Source organism: Miniopterus schreibersii, assembly GCF_964146895.1.
Source record: "Miniopterus schreibersii genome assembly, chromosome: 12".
Classification (NCBI taxonomy): Eukaryota; Metazoa; Chordata; class Mammalia; order Chiroptera; family Miniopteridae; genus Miniopterus; species Miniopterus schreibersii.
In genome coordinates, this window is record NC_138112.1 from 70,115,485 (window position 1) to 70,134,994 (window position 19,510).

The window sequence follows — 19,510 nt, forward strand, 5'->3', positions numbered from 1 at the left end:
TCACTCGTTTCTGAAATAGCTTTCACTCCTCTTCACTATACTCACTTCCCAATGGAGAGGGTCTGAACCTGCTCTCACCCACCTTCATACACTGTGTTTTGGGTTCTGTTCTCCCCTCCAACTTCCAGAATTTTCTGAGGTCACCAAAACTAATGTTCTTCGAACAGTTTTAACCCTAACCCTTCTGAAATTTTCATTTCATTCATCATCCTTCTTTCCTCTATTTCTGTACTGTCTTTGCATAGCTCTGACTGCACCATTCCATTTCCTTACTCTTATTTATTCCCTATCTTCTCTCCCCGCCCCCCATAGGCAATCATTCTAATGAGTTTAATGTGCATTATTGTGTTTGTGTTCTTGCAAGACATTGTCTTTTTAGCGCACATTTGCTTTTCCCATTTAAAAATGTTTTATGTGGCAATTTTCTAAAAGATACAAATAGAGACTATTATGATGAACTCCTGTGGACCTTTTACCCAGATTTGACAATTATCGACATTTTGCCAATACATCATCTAAACGGAGACTTTTCTGGAGGGGGGCTGGAGTTTTTAAAAGCAAGTCCCAGACATAATGTCATTTCTCCTATTAGGACTTCACTATCTGCCTTTAATGAAAACATCCAGCATTATGCTATGCTAATACTATCTAATATTTATATTAAAATTTCCCCTAGATTGTTGCAAATATCCTTTTACAGTTGGTTTCTTTTAATATGGATCTAAACAATGTCCACTGATTGTGCATTTAGGTAAATTAATTTGTGTAAATGTTTATGTAAATTGTGTTGTAGAGATATCGGTTCTGAATTTTTTTCACTAGGTGCTATGTTGCTGTGTCATACCTAACAACTGAGTAATACTCCATAATGTGCAACTACCATATTTTTCCTATCCATCTCTGAGTGTAGGACCTCAAGTTGCGTCCAACTCCCCACCATTATAAACAAGGTTGGAATTATCCTTATGTTAATTATGAATGCCCTAATGGGTCCATGTGAGAATTTGGGAGGGTATAAACCCCGGGTGAAATTTCTAGGTTTTTTCCTATAAAACTGTACCACTCCACCCTCCCACCTATAGAACATGAGGGGCCCTGTATCTCGATCTCTATGCCAATGTTTGACATTATCCAGTTTCCTCGTTTTTGCCAGTCTGATATAAAGTGATATATAAACTGTTGCTTTAATTTGCATTTCTCTGATTACTTGATAAGTTTTTTTGGTTTACTTTTCTGTGAATTTCCTATTTGTATATTTTGCCCATTTTTCTTGTTGGGTTGCAGTCTCCTTTTGGTTGTCAATTTGCAGGATTTTCTCATATATTCTACATAATAATCTCTTATCTTCTTTCAAGAATCTTCTTTCATTCCACCAAGTCATTACCATGGTATCCTTCATTACACAGAAATCCTTAATTTTCTATGTAATCAAATTAATCAAGTTTTAAAGTTGTGCTTTTGAAGTTTTGTATAAGGTTTCCTTTTCTACCCCGAGTCACAATGACTGACTACACCATTCTGCAGGACCTTCAGTTGGCTGCCCTATTTGCAGGTACATTGAATAAATTAAAATGATAATTTCACCATTAATTTCTCACCCCCATATACATTTCCTCCTAAAATTTCCAATTATTGCTTCCTCCCCCCCCCCCCCAAACCCCATCTTGGTGTGTAAATACCCAGATTCCCTGAACACGCCACAATTATGACTTTTCCTTCATATAGTGGGGATTTTACGGTTTTACCTGAAGAACATGGGGCTGTAGTGATGTATTCTTCCCTTTAGTCTCATGACAGATTGTTCTAGTTACATTTATTTACATTTTCTATGCTCCTCTTAAGAGAAAGGGGTAATTATTCTGTGGGCCATCTGGTCTACCAGATCTCATGGCTGGAGACCATTCTGGGGCTGGTTGTGCTAGTCCTGGGCCTGCACACACCCGGCCCTGTCATTGTCATGGCTTATAGTGAGGGGTCTGCTCAACCAAGGCCGTTGGCCAATTATGCTAAACATGGGGCTGCTTTCTTGCAAAGATCTTCTCTGAGCTCCGAAAAGATATGGTTGTTTGTGTTTGAATGAGAAACAATGAAAGAACCAAGCTTTTCCTGTGGGAGGTCACCAAGGCAAATACTATTGCCCTGAAACCTCTGACTGCCAGGTCAGAGACAAGGGAGAATCCTTTTTTTTTTTATACTTCACTTAGATCTAGAATATTCTCCCATGTGTGTTTGTCTATTTACACACTTTGGATGTAACTCGTAGCCTCCCAGGGCATTGTAATTGTATTGGCCAGTGGACTTGGAACCTGCCACTTATCTGATCCCCATACGAACTCCCTTGACCCTCTCCACTGGGGAAGAGACCGAAGGCAGGGCCAGCGATCGCCCCCCAGGTGCTCTGTTCTCCACTCGTCGTTGGGCTGAGCCGGGGCTGAGACTAGGTTGTGTCAGTGCTCTTCAATCTTTCCTTGTTTTTTTTAAAGTCTTTTGTTTTTGAAAACACTTGAGAGAATCATGAGTGAAGAAACTTGTGCACTAGGGAAATAGTCGTTCACTGCTCGTTCACATCATCCTGACCCATGGGGAACTTCTTTGGTCTAAAAAAAGGCTTGACATTGGTCAACCCAGCAAACTGGAGGTCATTATCATGGGGAAATTAGACCAAGGTAGGGAGGCTCTCAGAATAATATGGTTCTTCGAGGGCTTGAGGCCAGAGTCAAAGGGGAAAACATGGGCACAGGCAGAGAGCTTGTAATCAGGAAAGCAAGACACCCAGAGGCAGTAAGAGAAGCTGAGCTGTTTAATCATCTCCTTGGCCAGACTCAATCAAGGCTGTGGTTGCCCCCGAACAACTCACACCTGGAAGCCATTGAGAGTCTCTGGAGATGGAGCGGCCGCTCGAGTCAGAGGATGAGGAAGGATGGGAAGGGGGAGCTTCGGTGTCTCTGACTCCATCATCCGGCCATCTTGCCCCCAGGTCCTGCTTCATCTCTTAGAGGTTCCTGGCTGGTCCCCAGGGGCAAGGCACCAGACGGCGTGCCCTAGCTGTGGTGGGAGAATGACCCTGAGGCAGGGGCAGCCATTCCCCACGTGGCCTATATTGAGGGTGCGGCACCGTCCGCACTGGTGGGGATAGAGGCGTAAGGCTGGGGAAGGAGGGACGTGGGGGGAGTAGAATCGGGGTTTGCCTGGGTCCCACCACCAGTCTGGAATTAAATAGCAGAAGAGAGAGTTGCCCTTGGGAACACCAACTTGTCCCCAGAGACAGTTCCTGGTGATGGGCTGACCTGGCAACAGACCCTAGCAGCAGGCAGTTGTCCTGACGAGAGGGTGGCCCCGCTGACAGTCCCGGCAGGTTCCTGAACAGAGTGGGGAGCTGGCCCGGGCGCCTTGCCCCCGACTACTTATTCTTCTTGAAGAAGCTGAAGCGTTTTTCTCGCTCTCGCTCTCTGCCGTCCTTGCTGCGAAGTACCACAGGCCCTTCAGCCCCGGCTGGTGATACTGGGGGCATGGTCATGGCCCGGGTCATACCCCGGCTGACACTGGGCACCGCTGGCTCTTCCGACTCTCCGGAGGCAGAGGACGCGGTGGCAATGGCTGCATTCACCACCCGCAGCCATGAGCTCATCTCGGCCTTCAGGGAGCATGGAAAGACACTGGTCAGCTCAAGGTCACTGTGCCGAGGCAGCCGGCCTGCGGACAGTGTGGAAGTGGAGGAGGCAGCAGAAAATGATTTGACTATCTCATCTCATTGGAGAAAAGGACCCCTTAAGACAGGGAACATGTTTTGGTGTGGCCTTCGCGGACATCCAGGTGCCACACTGTGGGCTGTCTGATTACAAAGAGTGAGACACTTAAGGAGAGAGCAAAGCGGGCAGAAAGGAGAATCTACAACGGAGGTTCTGAGAAGGGCACCGGAGAGAGGGGCGTGGGAAGGGGGGCAGCTCACCTCATCCTTGGCTTGAAATAAATATTCTTTTCCATCCTGCAGGCTGTTGGGAGAGAGAGAAACCTCAGGGCAGAGCTGAGAATTTGGAGTGGCCTGATCAGTGCCGGGGAGAGCCCACTGTCACCCAGAGGCCAGGCTGGAAAGCGTGCCTGCGGGGGCCCCGAGCCAGATCAGACACCTTCTGTTCATTCTCCAGAGTCCCAAGGCTGTGTGAGAGCAAATGCTTCCAGACTGGCTACCGATGAGCTCGCTTCCACCCCAGGACCCCAGGCCCTTGCCTCCAGCTCTGGCTGCTTGCTGGAAGGCAGGGCCAGGCCCCAGGAGGTCCCTGCAGGCAGGGGAATGCCAGCCCCCTGCCTCAGATACCCCATCCAGGATCATTTTTCAGCTTGACATTGTCAGCATCAGGCCTGAGTCTTGGAGCTTTTGCTCCCCTTGGTGTGGAATACGAGAGACCTCCCCGCAGCGCCTCTCCCTTCTCTACATCTCTGTCTCCAAACGCCTGGCCCTGTACTCTACCCCTCCAGACCTAGCTCGTGGCTACCCTTCTTCACCTGTTATCGCTCTGACTCCCCTCTCATCCTGAAGGCACGGTTCTGTTCCTACCCCAGCTTGAAGACATGTTTGCGCTTCCGGTAATCAGAGGCGACGCTGCCCTGGGCCCTGGCCAGGCTGACAGGCACTTCTCCGTGGTATGGCACTCCCGTGCTGGCTGCCTTCACGTCCTTGTAAAAGCCAAGGCTCCCATGCCGCAGGACGCAGTATACATTCTGCCACGACCTGGGAGGGACATGGTGCCAGTGATGAAGCGAGACAGACCAACTTTTGTGGGGCTGGTAACCCTGGGAAGAGCATGGGTGTTCTAGGACTTCCAGTGCCACTACTGTCCCTAGGGCTGTCATCTTCACACCCTCCTGGTCTTCCTCTGAGGCCCCACTCTGCTCCTGAGTCCTACTCCTTTCCTAGAGGATACTCCTCCTGCAGGGCACCCCTCCCCCCTGTATTTAGGAAGAGGGTCCCAGCAAGCCTCTCAGAGGGCAGTGACTGGAAAGGTCACAGGCACCGTGTGGCCAGAGCCGGTACCTGTTGGCAGCCTTCTTGCCAAGGGCCTCCATCTCCTGTTTGCGGCACAGCATCCCCTCCATCTGTTCCTGCGCAGAGAGCTCTGGGCCTCGAGAGGGCAAGGTGGCAACCCGGGTTGACTCAGATGACTTGCTTTGGGTCATGCTAGGGGGGACAGAGCCCTGCGTCCGGGTCGGCCTCTCTCCCTGTGGCTCGTTGGCCTCGTACCCTGTGCCAGACCCCTGTGGGGAAAACAGTGTCTGTGTCACAGGACGAGGGAGCGGACACCTAGCCTGGATGTCAGAAGCTTGGAGTCCAAGAGCTGGGCTTTCTGCCCCCAAGTTTCCTTTTGAGCTTCTGCCCTCTCCTATCCTCAGTGTCCCTACCACCCAGCTCCTATCCCTCTTCATCCCTCCAGATATCAGCACCCACACCTCTAGGAGGAACTCACAGGCCCTCCTGGGAAGCTGCCCTGCTCAAGTCTATGTTGTTCCAACAGGGGCTACAAGGACAAGACACTGTAGGAGCACGTGCGGGCACGGGGGCCGAGATCCCGATGGGGCACACGGGGCAGTGGCACTCACCTGTGGGGACTCTCCGTCCGTGCAGACTCCGTTAATGCTGGCTGGCTGTGTGGATGCTGGTAGCCGGGGGTGGGTTCTGGAGGGACAGGTGACACAGAATGATGTAAGTCCCTGGGCTGCTTAGGTTCCTCCTCCCCAGCTGTCCCAGCTCTCACCTGTCCCAGGAAGCGTCAGGAGCTGCCTGGCCATCTGCCAGGGCCCCCTCAGGCAGACTGGCCATGGGCTCCGGAGCAGGCGGCTGTTTCCTCCGTTCCTCCTCCTCCCTCTTTCTTTTCTGCTCTTTCTCCTGCTCCTCCAACTGTCAAAAAATTCTGAGGTCAGAGCATAGAAGGTCTCAGAGGACCAGGGAGGTGGGGAGAGATGAAATGTCTCAGCCCTGGTCTGATGAAACAGAAAGAAAACTGTAATTCCAAAAGAAGGGAGGGAGAAAAAGCAGCAGGGGACATGGTGTCTCTGGGTATCACCCAGGGACACGGATGACCCCTAAAGCACATGGCACGCCTGGCTCACATTTGGGAGATGCTGGCGACGTGGGAGGAGAGGAACTGTCTTCTTCCAGCAGGAGAGAGCCCAGGGCTTGGGCTCGGGGATGGGGTGGGGGCATCCTGGGGTCCTGTGGCCCTTACCGCGGTAAGCTTCTCCAGTGCACTGAAACGCTCCTCCCAGGCCACTGCTGACTTCTGGAAGGCCTCATGCCGCTTGATGAGACTTTCAACTTCATCGACTGTGCAACCCAGCTCAGCACTTCGCACCAGTGGCTCTTGGCTGCAGAGCCAGGCCTCTGCCATACCTGCGTCTCTCCCGAACACGAGCACCTCCAAAACTGCAGGGATGGGGGGGATTGCAGGAAGACGGCAGGTCAGAGTTGGCACCAGCAGAGCACTGTATCCCAGCATTTCAAGAACAGGGACACAGAGAAAGCTACTGCCCCCAAAGCAGGAGCTCAGGGCAGAGCCAGGCAGTGCCATGGGTAGATGCCTTGAATTCCATGCCAGGATTCCTCGTCTTACTCTGGAAACTACAGGGTACAAGACCCCTAGCCCCTCCTTGCAGGGCCTGGTGCCCTCAGCCAGTTTCCTGGTTCCCAGAGTGGCTCACCAAGCTGGAGCCAGTCCATCTTCTCCTGCCACTTGTCTGCTGTCTCCTGGCGCCGTGCCTGCAGCTGAGAGAGTTTCTCCGAGATCTGGGGGACAGAGATGTGAGTTAGCACCCAGCTGGGCTTTTCAGGGTCCTGAGAGACTCACACAGGGGAACCAGCGATTTCTGATTTCAAGAGGCAGACAGTTCTGGGGGAGATGGGATGGGAAATCCCTGAACAGCATTGAGGGGCGAGAGGGTGAATGGTTTCTGTAAAGAAAGGACGAGAGGAAGCAGAAAGACTTGGGAGAAAACTGAGCATTATGGCCTCTGCCATAAGGACGCCCAGGCCTTGCCCACCTCCTCAGCTGCATAGTGGCTCCTGGAGAGCAGCCCCTGCCCCATGTCGATGCAAGAGGAGAAGCGGTCGGCCCTGGCCTCGATCTCTGCTTTGATGCCCTGGTGGTTCTTGATAACCAGGTCTGCAGAGGACACATCCCTGGGGGTACAGAGAACACATCACAACCCTGCTGCCCACGACCCTATCCCAGCCACCAGCTCACAACCCCTGTAGGCCACGGGCACCATGGGCCTCACCGGGGTCGCTCCTGGGCATCCATCTGCAGGTTCACCCCGTCCATCCACAGCATCAACTCCCGGACAGCCATGAAGAAGCGGAACTTGTCCGTGGTGTCCAGCAGCAGCTGGCGGCGGGCAGCAGAGCTTCCCTGAAGCTGGGCCCAGGCCTCGGTCACAGCCTGCATGTGGCGGCCGATCTCCTCAGCCTTGTCTCCAGCATAGGCTTTCTGGAGCCGGTGGCCATCGTCCTGCACTTGCTGGACCTGCAGGGCCCCAGGTCAGAGTCAGGCAGAGCTGGAGACTCCATGGAGCTGCAGTCTCCCCCCTGTCCTGGCCTCTGCTCACCACCACCTGCCCATTTTACCAGCCAGAGAAGCAGAGGAGGAGCAGAGGGTGGGGGCTGGGAAAGATGACTCCTGCCCAGAGTAAGCCTTGTATACTCTGCCCTGTTTGGTCCCATCTGGGAGCCTAGGCTTAGCCTGGGGAGCTGCCCTTTAAAAGGACTGTCCAGGATGTGAGGGACCTCAAATATCGCTAGAATGAGATTTTCAGCCTGAAAATCTATGCTTGATTTGTGTGGGTCTAGAGCTCTAGCATAGGTGGGACCGATAGGCAGATTTTAGTACAACATGAAGAATCCTCTAACCCTTGAGACCGTGTGACTCTGTCGCCAGCCCTCAAAGAGGCTTGTGATTAAAGGTGTGAATGTGGTGGCGAGATGTCCCCTGGCCAGAGACATTCACCTGGAGCAATTCTATCTCATCCCTAAGTGGCCTTCCAGAGGATGCCAACCCCCAGCATTTCTGAGGGACCCACCTGCCTGTTTCCCACCAAGTCTCCTCCAAGCTACCCTGACCTCACATGCTTAAGTCAGACCTGGGCGCTGAGGGCCTGGATGTCATGCTCGAAGGCACAGTGCCGCCGCTGCAGGGCCTCGGCTGCGTTGAGGTCTCGGCCGGTCCCATCTGGAAGCTGCTGCTGCTTGTGCTGCACCCTCGCCAGGGCCTGGCGGGCCCCGTGCAGGAAGCGCTGCAGCTCGTGCGCAGCCGCCAGCACCTGGCCCCGCGTGTCCAGCAGCTCGAGTAGGTCAGCCCAGGCCTCGTTGAGGCTGTCCTTCCACTCGGCCACAGTGGCCCGGGCAGCATGGCCCCCAGCGATGAGCCCGTTGGCCAATGCGTTGGCACTATCCACGCGCTCCTGGCCGATGGTGCTCGTGTCCCGGGAGAACTCTCGGAATTTGTCCCGGAGCATCTGGTGGAGGGAACAGTTGCACGGACAACTCTGACACTGGTCCCTGTCTAACGGGTGAGTCATCTCACCCTAATCTGAGAACCCACTTCTCTCCCCTGGGCCACATGGGCCAAATAGGTTTCTCCAGCTGGGCTGAGTTCACGAGCAGATGTAAGTGGTTCCCAGGGACCATGGATTTGTCTAATGCCCGGCCCCCAGCAAAGGCAGTGGGGATGCCTGGAACCTTTAGCCTTAAGACAGGGGTACCCTATATTCCCAAATTCTGTTGGAAAGAGTGATTAGTAATTTCCTCTTCGCCCAAGTCTGTGTACAGCTCCATGTCCTCCTTTCTGCACAATTCTTCACCTTAAATACCTCAAAACCCTGGAGTACAGCGCCTGCTCAGCTGGTCCGCACCCTGCCCCTTGGCCTCTACGCAGGACCAGGACGAGGCCCTAGTCTCGCAGTGGGTCCTCTGCTCTTCCAGGAGCTGATCTGCAGCCGGTGTCCTTCCCGCACTCACCGTCACGTGCTCATAGTCCTGGCCCAGCTCATGGGAGGCTGCCACCACCTCACGCTCCTGGATCCACTGCTCCAGGTCATCCAGCTCACGGCGCAGCTGACACAGCCTCAGGTGCTCCTGCAGGCGCTCCCGCCGCTCTCCCGCCAGCTCCTTTAGGCTGGCGTACAGCTTGTCCACCTGGGCTTGGCGGATGGATATCCGTGTGCTATGAGGGAGGGAGAGCAGCATAGGACTTAGCTTGGATCCCCAGCCTGTCCCCTAGAGTCCTGTCCCTCTTAGCCACCCAACTGCTTGCCAGTCCCTGTTTCTCCACCTTTCTAGATGATTCTGTGCACATGTAGCATGGAAGACTCCACTATCCCTGCACCTTCTTGGAACTGGTTCCCCTCTCCAGCAGGGACTGTGCTCACCTCTCTGGGTGGTCGTGGTCAATCATTTCTTGGCTGCTGGCTGCCAGCTGGTGGATGGTCTGGGCATAGTCGGCCAGGGCTTGCTCCAATACCTGATGCTTCTTCACCTCCGCCTGGGCACTCAGCTCGTCCTGGGGGAAGGATCAGTGAGCATTGGGGAGCGGGGGTCATGGGGAGGAAAGAAGCAGGTACACAGCCTGGGCTCTGCCCTGGTGCTCACCTTGGCTTTCTCCTGGCCCATCATGTGTAACTCCTGCTCACCCATCCAGGCCTCCGCCTCCGCGGCGTCGCGGTAGAACTGCTGGGCACGCAGGGCCTCCTCAAGTCGCTTCCCTCGAAGCTCCAGCTCGTGGCTCAGGCGTTTCCACATTTCCTGTAGCTCGGCCAGCTCCGGGCCAGCCGCAGCTGCACCCAGGGCTCGCTGCCGCTCTGTTAGGTCCGCAATCCGTGGCTCGTGGCCCTGTATCTCCTTCTGTAGCGTCTGCCCCAGCAGCAGAAGAGGAAACACTGAAAGGCTTGCTAAGGGCCCCCTTACACCTGCTCAACACCAAGCCCCTCACACTCCTGCTTCATTTCCTCCTGGGTCCTCTTCACTTCCCCTCCCTTCTGGCCCAAGGATGTGATGGTAAAGCTCCTTCAACCCCCATGATCTACTGAGGGAACCCGTCCCCCGATGGGGAGGAAAGGCGAACCACTGAAGTCCAGGGTTACACACAGCATGGGGTGGGGGGTCAGGCAGAGAAGCCCCAGGTCTTAAGAAAAAACGATCTTCCATGTCCAAGGAGGCTCTTGGAACCTTTCCTTTTGCCTCGAGCCTCTGCCTCACCTGGTTTTTCTTCATGAGGAGCTGGACACTGGGCAGGTCCTTGCCATGTTCCCTGGAGCTTGCCATGGGTAGACGCTCCGTCACCCACAACTGAATGAGAAAGGGGGGTCAGTGGATGTCCGGAGGGCAAAGTAAGAGCGGGGGGCTGGATAGTGGGGACAGCCAGGGGAGGTGTTCTAGGGCTCCTGGTGTATGTGCAGGAAACAATCATCTCTGGCTCTAGGGTAAAGGGACCTACAGGGCATCCCTGTGTCCCTAGAGGGTTGGTTTTCGATGCCAAAGGGAAGGAAAACACGGCTGGCATCTCCCCAGCACCATGCAGGGAGCAGTTTGCATGGGGACAACTCTACCTGATCCCTGACCCTATTGACTCACAATCTCGTCCTCCACGTCCCGGTGGAACTGGTGCTGCTCACGAGAGGCCTGCAGGCGCTGGCAGCGCTCCCTCATGGGCTGGCACAGGGCCCTGAATTTCTCCTCCACAGCCCTCGAGGTCCTCTCCACCTCGCCTGCACCCTGGTCTTCCTGGGCCAGTGCTCTGGCCTGGGCCTGGATCGCCTCCACCTCCTTCTCCCGCACGGCCATCTCCCGTTCCAGCATCTGCCAACCCACAAGAGGAAGATGTCATCACGGCCTTCCACCGCCAAACTCAGAGGGGACACTGGTCAGTATCAAGCCAGTCGTGATTTCTTACCCCGGCTCACCCCAGGGAGAGCATCTCCTCGTGGCCTAGGTCCGTGGACCTCAAACTTTAATATATATGAGTCCAGGGAAAGGGGATGTGATAACTGTTGCCAGTTAGCAATTCATTCCCTCTCAGCCCCATCTCCACCTCAGTTCCAAATCCATCTTTCCCTTTTTTGAGACTAGATCTGGACTCTGTAAATGGTTCTCCTTTGCCAGCTGGTGCAATGCTAGGCCCTGTCAGTAGAGGGCGATGGAGGGACACCGCAATGCACAGGAGAGGAAGGGGCTTCTGCTGATGGCTCCAGTGTGCTTTTCTTCTTGGTCCTACACCAAAACTGCCCATGGTGTGCAGGAGACCCAGGGGCTATCACCCTCCAGCAACTTTCGCTGGCATCCCAGTGACAACATCCTGCTGGCCGGCTTTGGCCTGCCAGCTTCAGCCCTGCTCTTTCTAATGCCATCAGCAACTTTCTAATGCCATCAGCGGGGCCTCTGCCCTTTGATGAGGTCTGAGAATGGCCTCCCCAGTCTCAAAAGCTACAGGCTTCCTCCTCTTGTCTGCTGTTCACCATGCCCGTCAAAGGCCCCGCGCACCTGCTGCTTCTTGAGCAGAATGTTGACGCTGGTGAGGTCCTTGCCATAGTCGTCGGAGTGCAGCTGGGCCTGCAGGCTCAGCAGCCAGCTCTCCAGGGCAGAGCAGCTCTGGGCAAACAGCTCCGCCCGGTTGGCATCAAAGAGGCTGCGCGCCTTGGCCTGGGTGGTGGTCTCCAGCTCGTCCCAGCGCTTGTGCAGGTCCCCCAGCTTCTCCGACACCAGGGCTTTCAGCTCTGGCTTCTCAAGGCTCAGCTCCCACCCTTCCTGGGTGGTGGGACAAAGAAGTGTGTCAGAATTAGACACCACTGCACTTTACAGGTCAGGGACCTAAAGTGCAGTAGAGACCTAAGTGTGAGCAATAATCCCAAGTTGTTGTGTTTTTTTTAAAATACAGTTTGTTTGTTTTTTAAATCCTCACTTGAGGGTATTTTTTCCATTGCTTTTCAGAGCAAGTGGAAGTAGGAGAGAGAGAGAGAAAGGGAGATAGAAACATTGATGTGAAAGAGACACATCTCCTTTACTGACTATCTTCCCTGCTCCGTCTCATCTGCCCACTGCCCTGCTGGTGTTTCTTGTGATCACCTCCCGTTTAAGTGGCCTGCACTGGAAGCCTTGTCTCAGAGGAACACAAGCTTCTAGGGAACACAAACCAAGACATGTGGCTGCCAAGATGAAGGGTGTCAGAGTCTAGCATTGCTTGGGTAACTCCACAAACCTTCAGCACAATCCACACTTTGACGCACAGTCTTTATGTGGTGATCAGGGCTTTTCATGACCCAGCCCAGGCTTTCCCCACCGTTTCTTCCATGGGGTACCTTCATGCATTCTGAGCTCCTAGACTGACCACCTCCTGGCTCCTATAGACACCCCACTTCCACATCTCTGGTTTCCTATTCTCACCATTTTCCCTACCTTGAAATACCTTTCCTCTAGTATCTCTGCTTGTCCAAGTTCTACTTGTCCTTCACGACCTCCCCAGAGGCTCCTGCTTCTAGGATTCCCACACCCTGTCTCTCTCTCAGTGTCCAGGCTTCATCGGCTCTGTTACTTCCCTTCTGATGTTCTGCTTTGGATTTAACTTATCTACTTATGTCTATGTCTCATATCCTGGCTACAGTATCATTCCTCAAGGGTAGAGCCTGTGGTGGAATCACCTGTTCCCCCTCGATGCCTAATACATAGCTTTGCATATGGTAGCACCAAGTAAATATTTGCAGAACAAGTGGAAACACTGAATATACACTGGTCTCCTCTTCTGCCCAATCAGTATGCCCCTGAGGGAAGGGAAGTGTCTTTTTGTATACCTTGTACACCTAGCAGAGTGCTGAGCACATAAAATATTGTCCAACAGCACTTGCTGAGTAGAAATAAAGTTTTACCTATACTCAGCTCTTGAGGAAGGGCTGGGTGGGAGAGCAAATACCAGGAATAGCAATGACTCAGAAGCAAGGGTTGGCAAACTGGCCCATGGGCCAAATGTGGCCCACCACCTGTCTTTATAAAGTTTTATTGGCACACAGCTACACTCATTGGTTTATGTACTCTCTACAGCTGCTTTTCACTATAATGGCATAGTTGAGCAGTTGCAGTAGAAACTGTGTGTTGCAAAGCCTGAAGTATTTACCATCTGGCCCTTAGAGAGGAAGTGTGCTGACCCCTGCTGATGAGTGTCATCCTGCTCTGGACTTGAGAACAGCTGTTGTGTTGACCCAAAACCACAGTTCAGCTCCTTACTAATTGGTATTTCTCAAAGTTCTGTAATCACTGTCCCACAGACCTAGAATATTGTTCCTCAGGCTATAATTTTCCACCTTGGAAGTTTGGCATGGGAGGCCCCATGACCTCTAACCCTGAGAGAGCCATATCCCAAAGCTTGGATTCTCCCCTGCACTGTGGCTGGGACCCTGCCCAGAGGAGCCCCAAGGGTCCTCTTCTTGCTGCTCCTGTCACACTACTCACCTTGTCCACCTTGTCCAGCCAGTCCTTATTGGCAGCCAGCTCAGCCATGAACGCCTGGTGCTTCTGCCACTTTGTGTGCAGGTTGCGGGCCTCGTCATAGGACACGTCCTGGGCCGTCAGCATCTTCTCATCAATCCAGAGTTTCAGCTGGACCAAGCACAGAGCAGGGATGGAGAAAGGCCAAGTACATTTCAGAGGGAGGGAAGGGTGAGGCATGAAGTGGGGGAAGGCAGCCCGCAGAAGTGGCGGGTGTGGGGAGAAGCTGTGCAGGGCTCTCATGCTCAGGGGACACAGCAGGGGACTTGTTCTAGGCTCAGAGAGCCAGAGTGTGGTGGAAAGGGATGGCTAGGGCATGCTGGAGGGGACAAGGGGGAACTGAGCCTCACCTCGTGACAATCTTGTAAGAAATGCTGCTGTTCCCGGTTGTCCCGAAGACGTCCCAAAAGCTGTTGCACTGCCTCTTGGTTCTTTCTGTGCCTGTAAAGACAGCCCCTTGTGAAACTCTGGAACTTGCTGTGAAAAGCTTTCGACCCTCTAACTAACCTAGAAGCCTCAGTCCTCCTATGGGAACAGCACCTTCTAGGTGCACCATAACACCCAGGGATCCTGTGTCCAGCACCCAGCTACCCTGGCAGACTTCATCTGGCCCCTGTGTGAGGGAGGCAGAGCTTCCCAGCCCAGGCTTAGTCCCTCCCTAACCGTGGGTTCTTCCTCCTCTCCTCTGTCAGCCCCCTAGTCCCATCTGCCAGCCTGAGTGCTGAGTTCCCCATCTTTGAGGCCCCCCTTTTTTCACTTATTTCCCTCCTGGGCCCTTCACCGGCCCGCTGTCCTCATACCTCCTCTCAATGGAGTCTGCCTTCTCCCGGATCTTCTCGGCATGGATGTTGCCCTCAGATACCAGCTGGCGCCCGGCCTCCAGGAGCCCTCGGATCCGCTCCCCGTTGGCGTCCATGGTGCTCATGAAGTCTTCCAGTTTTTTTATGGTCGCATCAGCAGCCTGGAGTGTCCCCGGCATCTCCGTGTGAGACAAAACGTATTCCTGTGCGGAAGGGAGGTAGCGAGCTCACTTCTCAAAGCAGAATTCAGCTCTCAGACACGGAGGCCAACCAGGGCGGGCAGGGCAGACCCTCCAGTTCTGAAGATCAGGCGGAGACGGTGCCTGATTATGTGGAGTCTCAGAAAGCTGCAGGGAGCTAGGCTGGACAACCTTTAACAGCCCAAACCCTATTCCGTCTTATTTCTAGTTATTGATTCAACTTCTTTAATAACGAAGTGACAAGCCAGTCTATGTCGGTTTTGGTAAGTCATATTCATGCCTTCTTTCCCCACTCCCATATTCTTCTAACATGTTCTTCCTGCCCATCCTGTTTCCTCAACTACTCCACCTGCTGCCATATCCCTCCCCATCCACCAATCTCCTTCACTTTCCCCCGGTCCCTACTTCCCTCTTCTTCCTGACTTTGCCCTGGGCTCTCACCTGGCTGCTGAGCACGCCCTCGGCCTGGCGAGCATCCCGCAGGAACCCCTGGAAACCATGGGCCTGGGCCAGGCAGCCCTGCCGGCTCTCCCACATGCGGCCCAGCTCCTCCCAGCCGGTTCCCAGGGCTTCGAGTCGCTGCCGTAGGAAGAGGCACTGGGGATCGGCCTGGTCCCGGGTCACCTCCTCACCCAAGGCCCGCAGCCGGCTGTACTCGCTCTGCGCTCGCTCCACTTCTCCCCGCAGGGCTGCGTGTTGGGCCAGGAGGGCCTCTGCCTCAGGCAGGGTGGCCGGCCCTTCTTCAGAGGCCACAGCGGTCTGCGTGCGACCCAGCCAAGCCTGGAAGTCATCTAAGCTGCGCAGGAAGTCCTGCAGCCGCCGCGCCTCACCCAGTGACTCCTCTCGACGTCGCATGGTGGCTCTGAGGTCCTCCCAGCCAGCTTGCACCTCTCCAAGCCGGGCATTGATGGCAGGGGCTTGGGCGGGGTGGCCGGCAGCCAGGGCATTTGCCTCTCGAGTCAGTTCCCCGACCCGGGCAGAGATGGCCTCCAGGTCCCGCTCGGTGCCGGCCAGCTTACGCTGCAGTGCCAGCACCCCAGCCAGGTCATTGCCCAGGCCCTGGGTGGACTCGATGACCTTGGTCTTTTCCCTCATCCAAGCCTGGGTCTCTGTGCACTCTAGGTGGTAGTTCTGGATGCTCAGGGCTGATGTCAGAGCTGCCTTCTTGCCATCTGCCAGGGACCGAAACTGCTGCCACCTGAGTAGAGGGAGGGTGTGATGTTTGGAGTGGCTCGGCTTCCCTGCCTTACAGGTACGTCTGGATGCTTCTTCTCTGCCTCCCTCTCCCTTAGTATATTTTACCACCCTCTCCCTCCTCTCGTCTCTGTCTTGACTGCTCCCTGTCCAGGCCTCAGCCTCTTCACACAACCCTGACCCCCTTGTACCTCTTTCGTATCCCCTTCCCCCCAACATCTCCCAGACCACCTTCCCACCTCCCCTTTCGCCTCCATTCCATGCCCTACAGAACTCTTTCCCAGTTGCCACCCCCACCTGCTGCCTCCTTTCTCAGTTCCCTAGTCCTGCCCTCCCCAGCCACCTGTGGTTGAGTTGCTTCTGGGTGTTGACAATGCTGTCCTTGCCCTGGGGGTTGGCCTTCAGCAACTGCTCCGCAATGTCATTCACGGCAGTAATTCGTGCTGCGAGGGCGTTCATCTCGGGCTCCAGGGTTTCAAACCTGAGGGGGTGGCAGAGCTGGGTATGAGTGGCAGGAAGTGATGCTGCACCAGCCAACCTCCCTAGAAACCCACGGGAGCTCCTCTCCGTCAACATGAAGCTTATTTATAGGAGTCTCTGACCTCTTACCTACGAGGCTCATAGTGTCTGTGGGTCAAGGGGGAGCCTCCCAACTCCCCACAAACAAGTAGGAAAACTATCATCTCTAGAGTTGCTCAAAGAGATGTGAAAGTTAAAGGTCAGGAACAGCTGCAGGAGTTAACTAACCCTGGCACAGGGCCCCACCCTTTACCAGAACCTCCATTATTACTCCAGGCCTCACCCCTGAGCTGCCTACCTGGGTCCCATGTTAAAAATTAACTGATGACCAAAAATATTTAAGTGAAAAGATGTGTAGCATAACTTTCTCCAAGGACACTTTACATCCTCATAGATCAGAGTCTGCAAATGTTTTCTGTAAAGGGCCACACAGTCAATAGTTTAGGCTTTGTGGGCCATACGGTCTTTGTCACAAGGATCCAGCTCTGCTCTCTTAGTGCACAAGCAGCCATGGGACAATATATAGATGAAATGAGTGTGGCTCTGTTCCAATAAAGCTTTATTTACAAAAACAGGCTGCAGGCCGGTGGCATGGCTCAGTGGTTGAACATTGACCTATGATCCAGAAGATCGTGGTTTGATTCCCGGTCAGGGCACATGCCCGGGTTGTGGGCTCTATCCCCAGTTGGGGCATGCAGGAGGCAGCCGATCAATGACTTTCTTATCACTGATGTTTCTATCTCTCTCTTTCTCTCCCTTCCTCTCTCTGAAATCAATAAAATATATATATTAAAAAACAGGCTGCAGGCTGGATTTGGCCCAAGGGTTGTAGTTTGCCAACCTGTCATGGGATATCTTGAAAACTAAAAAAAGTCTTTTATTACCATTTTTAAAACTACCAGGAAATCTGACTATAGACTGGGTAGTAGACAATAATAATTGCTAATTTTGTTCTGTGTAATAATGGCATTGTGGCTCTATTAAGAAATATGTCCTTTCTAAATGATTTTAATATTTATTATTCTGTAAATCAAGATACTTCATGATGTCAATCAGTGTCTCTGTCTAAAAGGTTTATAACTTCAAAGCCTTAGCTATTTTAAGTCCACGCACACAATTGAAGAATAATTAACTATACTTAAAAACACTTCCGCATATTTCTTAAAGGAAGAATCCTGGAGAATGTAGAGATGAACTGATAACATTGGGGGCTGACTTTTGAAAAGGAAAATGAATGAAACAGAACAAGATACTGACAATTACTGAACCCAGTCTGTTGCATAATGTTTTCTACTTTTGAGTATGTTTAGCATTTTTCATTAAAAGAAAAAAAAAATAGACTCAAAGGGATGTAGCAAGAGCCAGCAGTTTACAGCGGAGCCTGCCATCCCTCACACCGGCCCCCAACTCACAAGGCCATTCCACAGGGAGCCTGCAGGGGGCCTACCTTTGCTGCACGACCTCCAGGTCCTCCAGGCGCTCAGGCAGGGTGAGCCCGTTGAGCCACTGCTCCTTCTCCTCCACCCACAGCCCGCAGGCCCCGGCCTCGCTGAGCATGGTGTAGCGCGCCAGGGCAGCCTCCAGGGCCCGAGCTCGCTCCCCCGCCCGGGCCTGCAGCTCCTCGTAGTGCCTCTCCAGGGTGGGCACCCTGCCCTGCACCTCGGGTGTGCGGCTCAGTGCGAGAGGCAGGGATGAGGCCTGTTCCCTCAGGGCATCCAGGGTGGGCCTGTGGCCTCGGATCTCCTCCTCCAGGGCTCGATGCTGCCGGGCCAGGGCCTGTGTGGAGAACTCGTCGTGCCCCAGCTCGGGGCTGGACACCAGGCGCAGCGCGTCTACCAGCCAGACCTCCATGTCATTTGCGTCTGCCTGGAACTGGTAGAGACTGGCGGCCTGGGAGAGCCGTTGGGCCCGCTCCTCCGCCAGAGCCTCCAGCCGCTCCCACTGGGCTTGGAGCTCAGCTGCCCGGGCAGCCGCCTGGCCCGCTCCAGGGTGGCCCTCGGCAACTAACTGTTGGCCCTGCTCCAGGGTAAGCTTCAAGGGCCCCAGCCGGCCACTCATCTCGCCTCTCAGGGCTGTGTGCTTGTTGAGCAGGCGGAGGACGCCTGTCAGGTCCCTGCCAGTGTCCGCTGAGGCCAGTAGGTGCTGCTGCTCCCGCACCCAGGCCTCGGCCTCACCCGCCTCCCAGAGGAAACGCCAGAGGCGCCGGGACTCTTCCAGACGGGCGCGCCTGGTCGCTGCCAACTTGCACAGTGCCTCATAGGTCTGCTCCAGGGTGGCCACCCGCTCTGACACCAGCTGCGGGTCGCATGGTTTGTACTCTGAAAAAGTCAGGGTGGAGGATCCAGGGCTGTAACCTAGCCCTCCTGCTGCCCCCAAATCCATCCCTGATTATGAATCCCTCCACCCTACTGTCTTAGGTATGCCTCCCTACTTCTGTCACCCACCATCCACCCATCATCCTCCCTGTCCCCAGATTTTTCCAGTCTTGTTCTTAATGTTTCAGCTCTCAATGTTCTCCTTCCCAGCCCCTCCCTTTTCCAGTTCCTTCCCCCAGTTCTCACCTTTTTCTGGGTCACAGAAGCGCAGGGCAGAGGCACTGACAGCCCGTACCCTTTCAGCCTGAACAGCGATGTCTGATTCTACCAGCTCGTGTAGCTGCAGCAGGTCCTCCACTCCAGCAAGGTGCTTGCCCAGGTCCTGGGACTGCAGCCGACCCTGCCAGGCACATGGGGCACATCGATGTCGTCTGAAAGCCACCCAGTTCCTCCCCGCCAGGCCTCTTTTAGCCCTGTCACACACCTGTGCTAACCTCGTTCCATTTTCCTGGATTAATTGCACCTCCCGACCTCTCTGGGTGGCTCCAGGTGACACACCCAGATGAACACACCTGCTCCCATCTGTGAGCCCTCACACACAGAGTGACACCTCAGCCTGTCCCAGCACCCTGGCTTCTTTGTATTCAACTCCCCTCCTGTGGAACGACTGTCTTACTAAATCCTGCTCCTGGAATCTCTGCTCTCATTTCCTTGGTCCCAAAATTATTGCTTCCTATTGTCATGGCTCGGACCCCAGCACCCCAGCAATCTTCAGCATCTCTCCAAACCCCTCCTTGTCCCCATCTGTTGCCTAGATCACCACAACAGCCTCTAATCAGTCTCTCGGCTCCCACCCTGGCTGCCCACAGCTCTTCCTCACATTGTAGTCAAAGTGACCTTTCTGAAAACATAAGGTGGGGTCACGTCTCTCTCCTTTTCAAAACCTTCTGATCATTTTCAAGGCTC

The 19,510-nt window shown here is 54.1% G+C and overlaps 1 protein-coding gene across 5 annotated transcripts in view; it reads right to left on the bottom strand.

The window, feature by feature from the left end:
* Positions 1-2,785: 2,785 nt before the first annotated feature.
* Positions 2,786-19,510, bottom strand: part of SPTBN2 (spectrin beta, non-erythrocytic 2) — a 47,081-nt gene continuing 30,356 nt past the window's right edge. For all 5 annotated transcript variants that reach the window (XM_081152661.1, XM_081152663.1, XM_081152664.1 and 2 more), the window contains 24 exons: positions 18,791-18,944; positions 17,677-18,547; positions 16,054-16,191; positions 14,958-15,714; positions 14,317-14,519; positions 13,867-13,957; positions 13,481-13,627; positions 11,522-11,785; positions 10,616-10,840; positions 10,241-10,330; positions 9,635-9,895; positions 9,415-9,545; positions 9,005-9,209; positions 8,128-8,502; positions 7,270-7,514; positions 7,033-7,171; positions 6,694-6,778; positions 6,222-6,418; positions 5,751-5,893; positions 5,596-5,671; positions 5,033-5,253; positions 4,556-4,729; positions 3,950-3,992; positions 2,786-3,634 (listed from right to left, as the gene is read on the bottom strand). In XM_081152661.1, the coding sequence (XP_081008787.1) occupies positions 3,401-3,634; positions 3,950-3,992; positions 4,556-4,729; positions 5,033-5,253; positions 5,596-5,671; positions 5,751-5,893; positions 6,222-6,418; positions 6,694-6,778; positions 7,033-7,171; positions 7,270-7,514; positions 8,128-8,502; positions 9,005-9,209; positions 9,415-9,545; positions 9,635-9,895; positions 10,241-10,330; positions 10,616-10,840; positions 11,522-11,785; positions 13,481-13,627; positions 13,867-13,957; positions 14,317-14,519; positions 14,958-15,714; positions 16,054-16,191; positions 17,677-18,547; positions 18,791-18,944 (5,469 nt within the window). In that variant the 3' untranslated portion in view covers positions 2,786-3,400. The remainder of the gene's footprint in view (positions 3,635-3,949; positions 3,993-4,555; positions 4,730-5,032; positions 5,254-5,595; positions 5,672-5,750; positions 5,894-6,221; positions 6,419-6,693; positions 6,779-7,032; positions 7,172-7,269; positions 7,515-8,127; positions 8,503-9,004; positions 9,210-9,414; positions 9,546-9,634; positions 9,896-10,240; positions 10,331-10,615; positions 10,841-11,521; positions 11,786-13,480; positions 13,628-13,866; positions 13,958-14,316; positions 14,520-14,957; positions 15,715-16,053; positions 16,192-17,676; positions 18,548-18,790; positions 18,945-19,510) is intronic.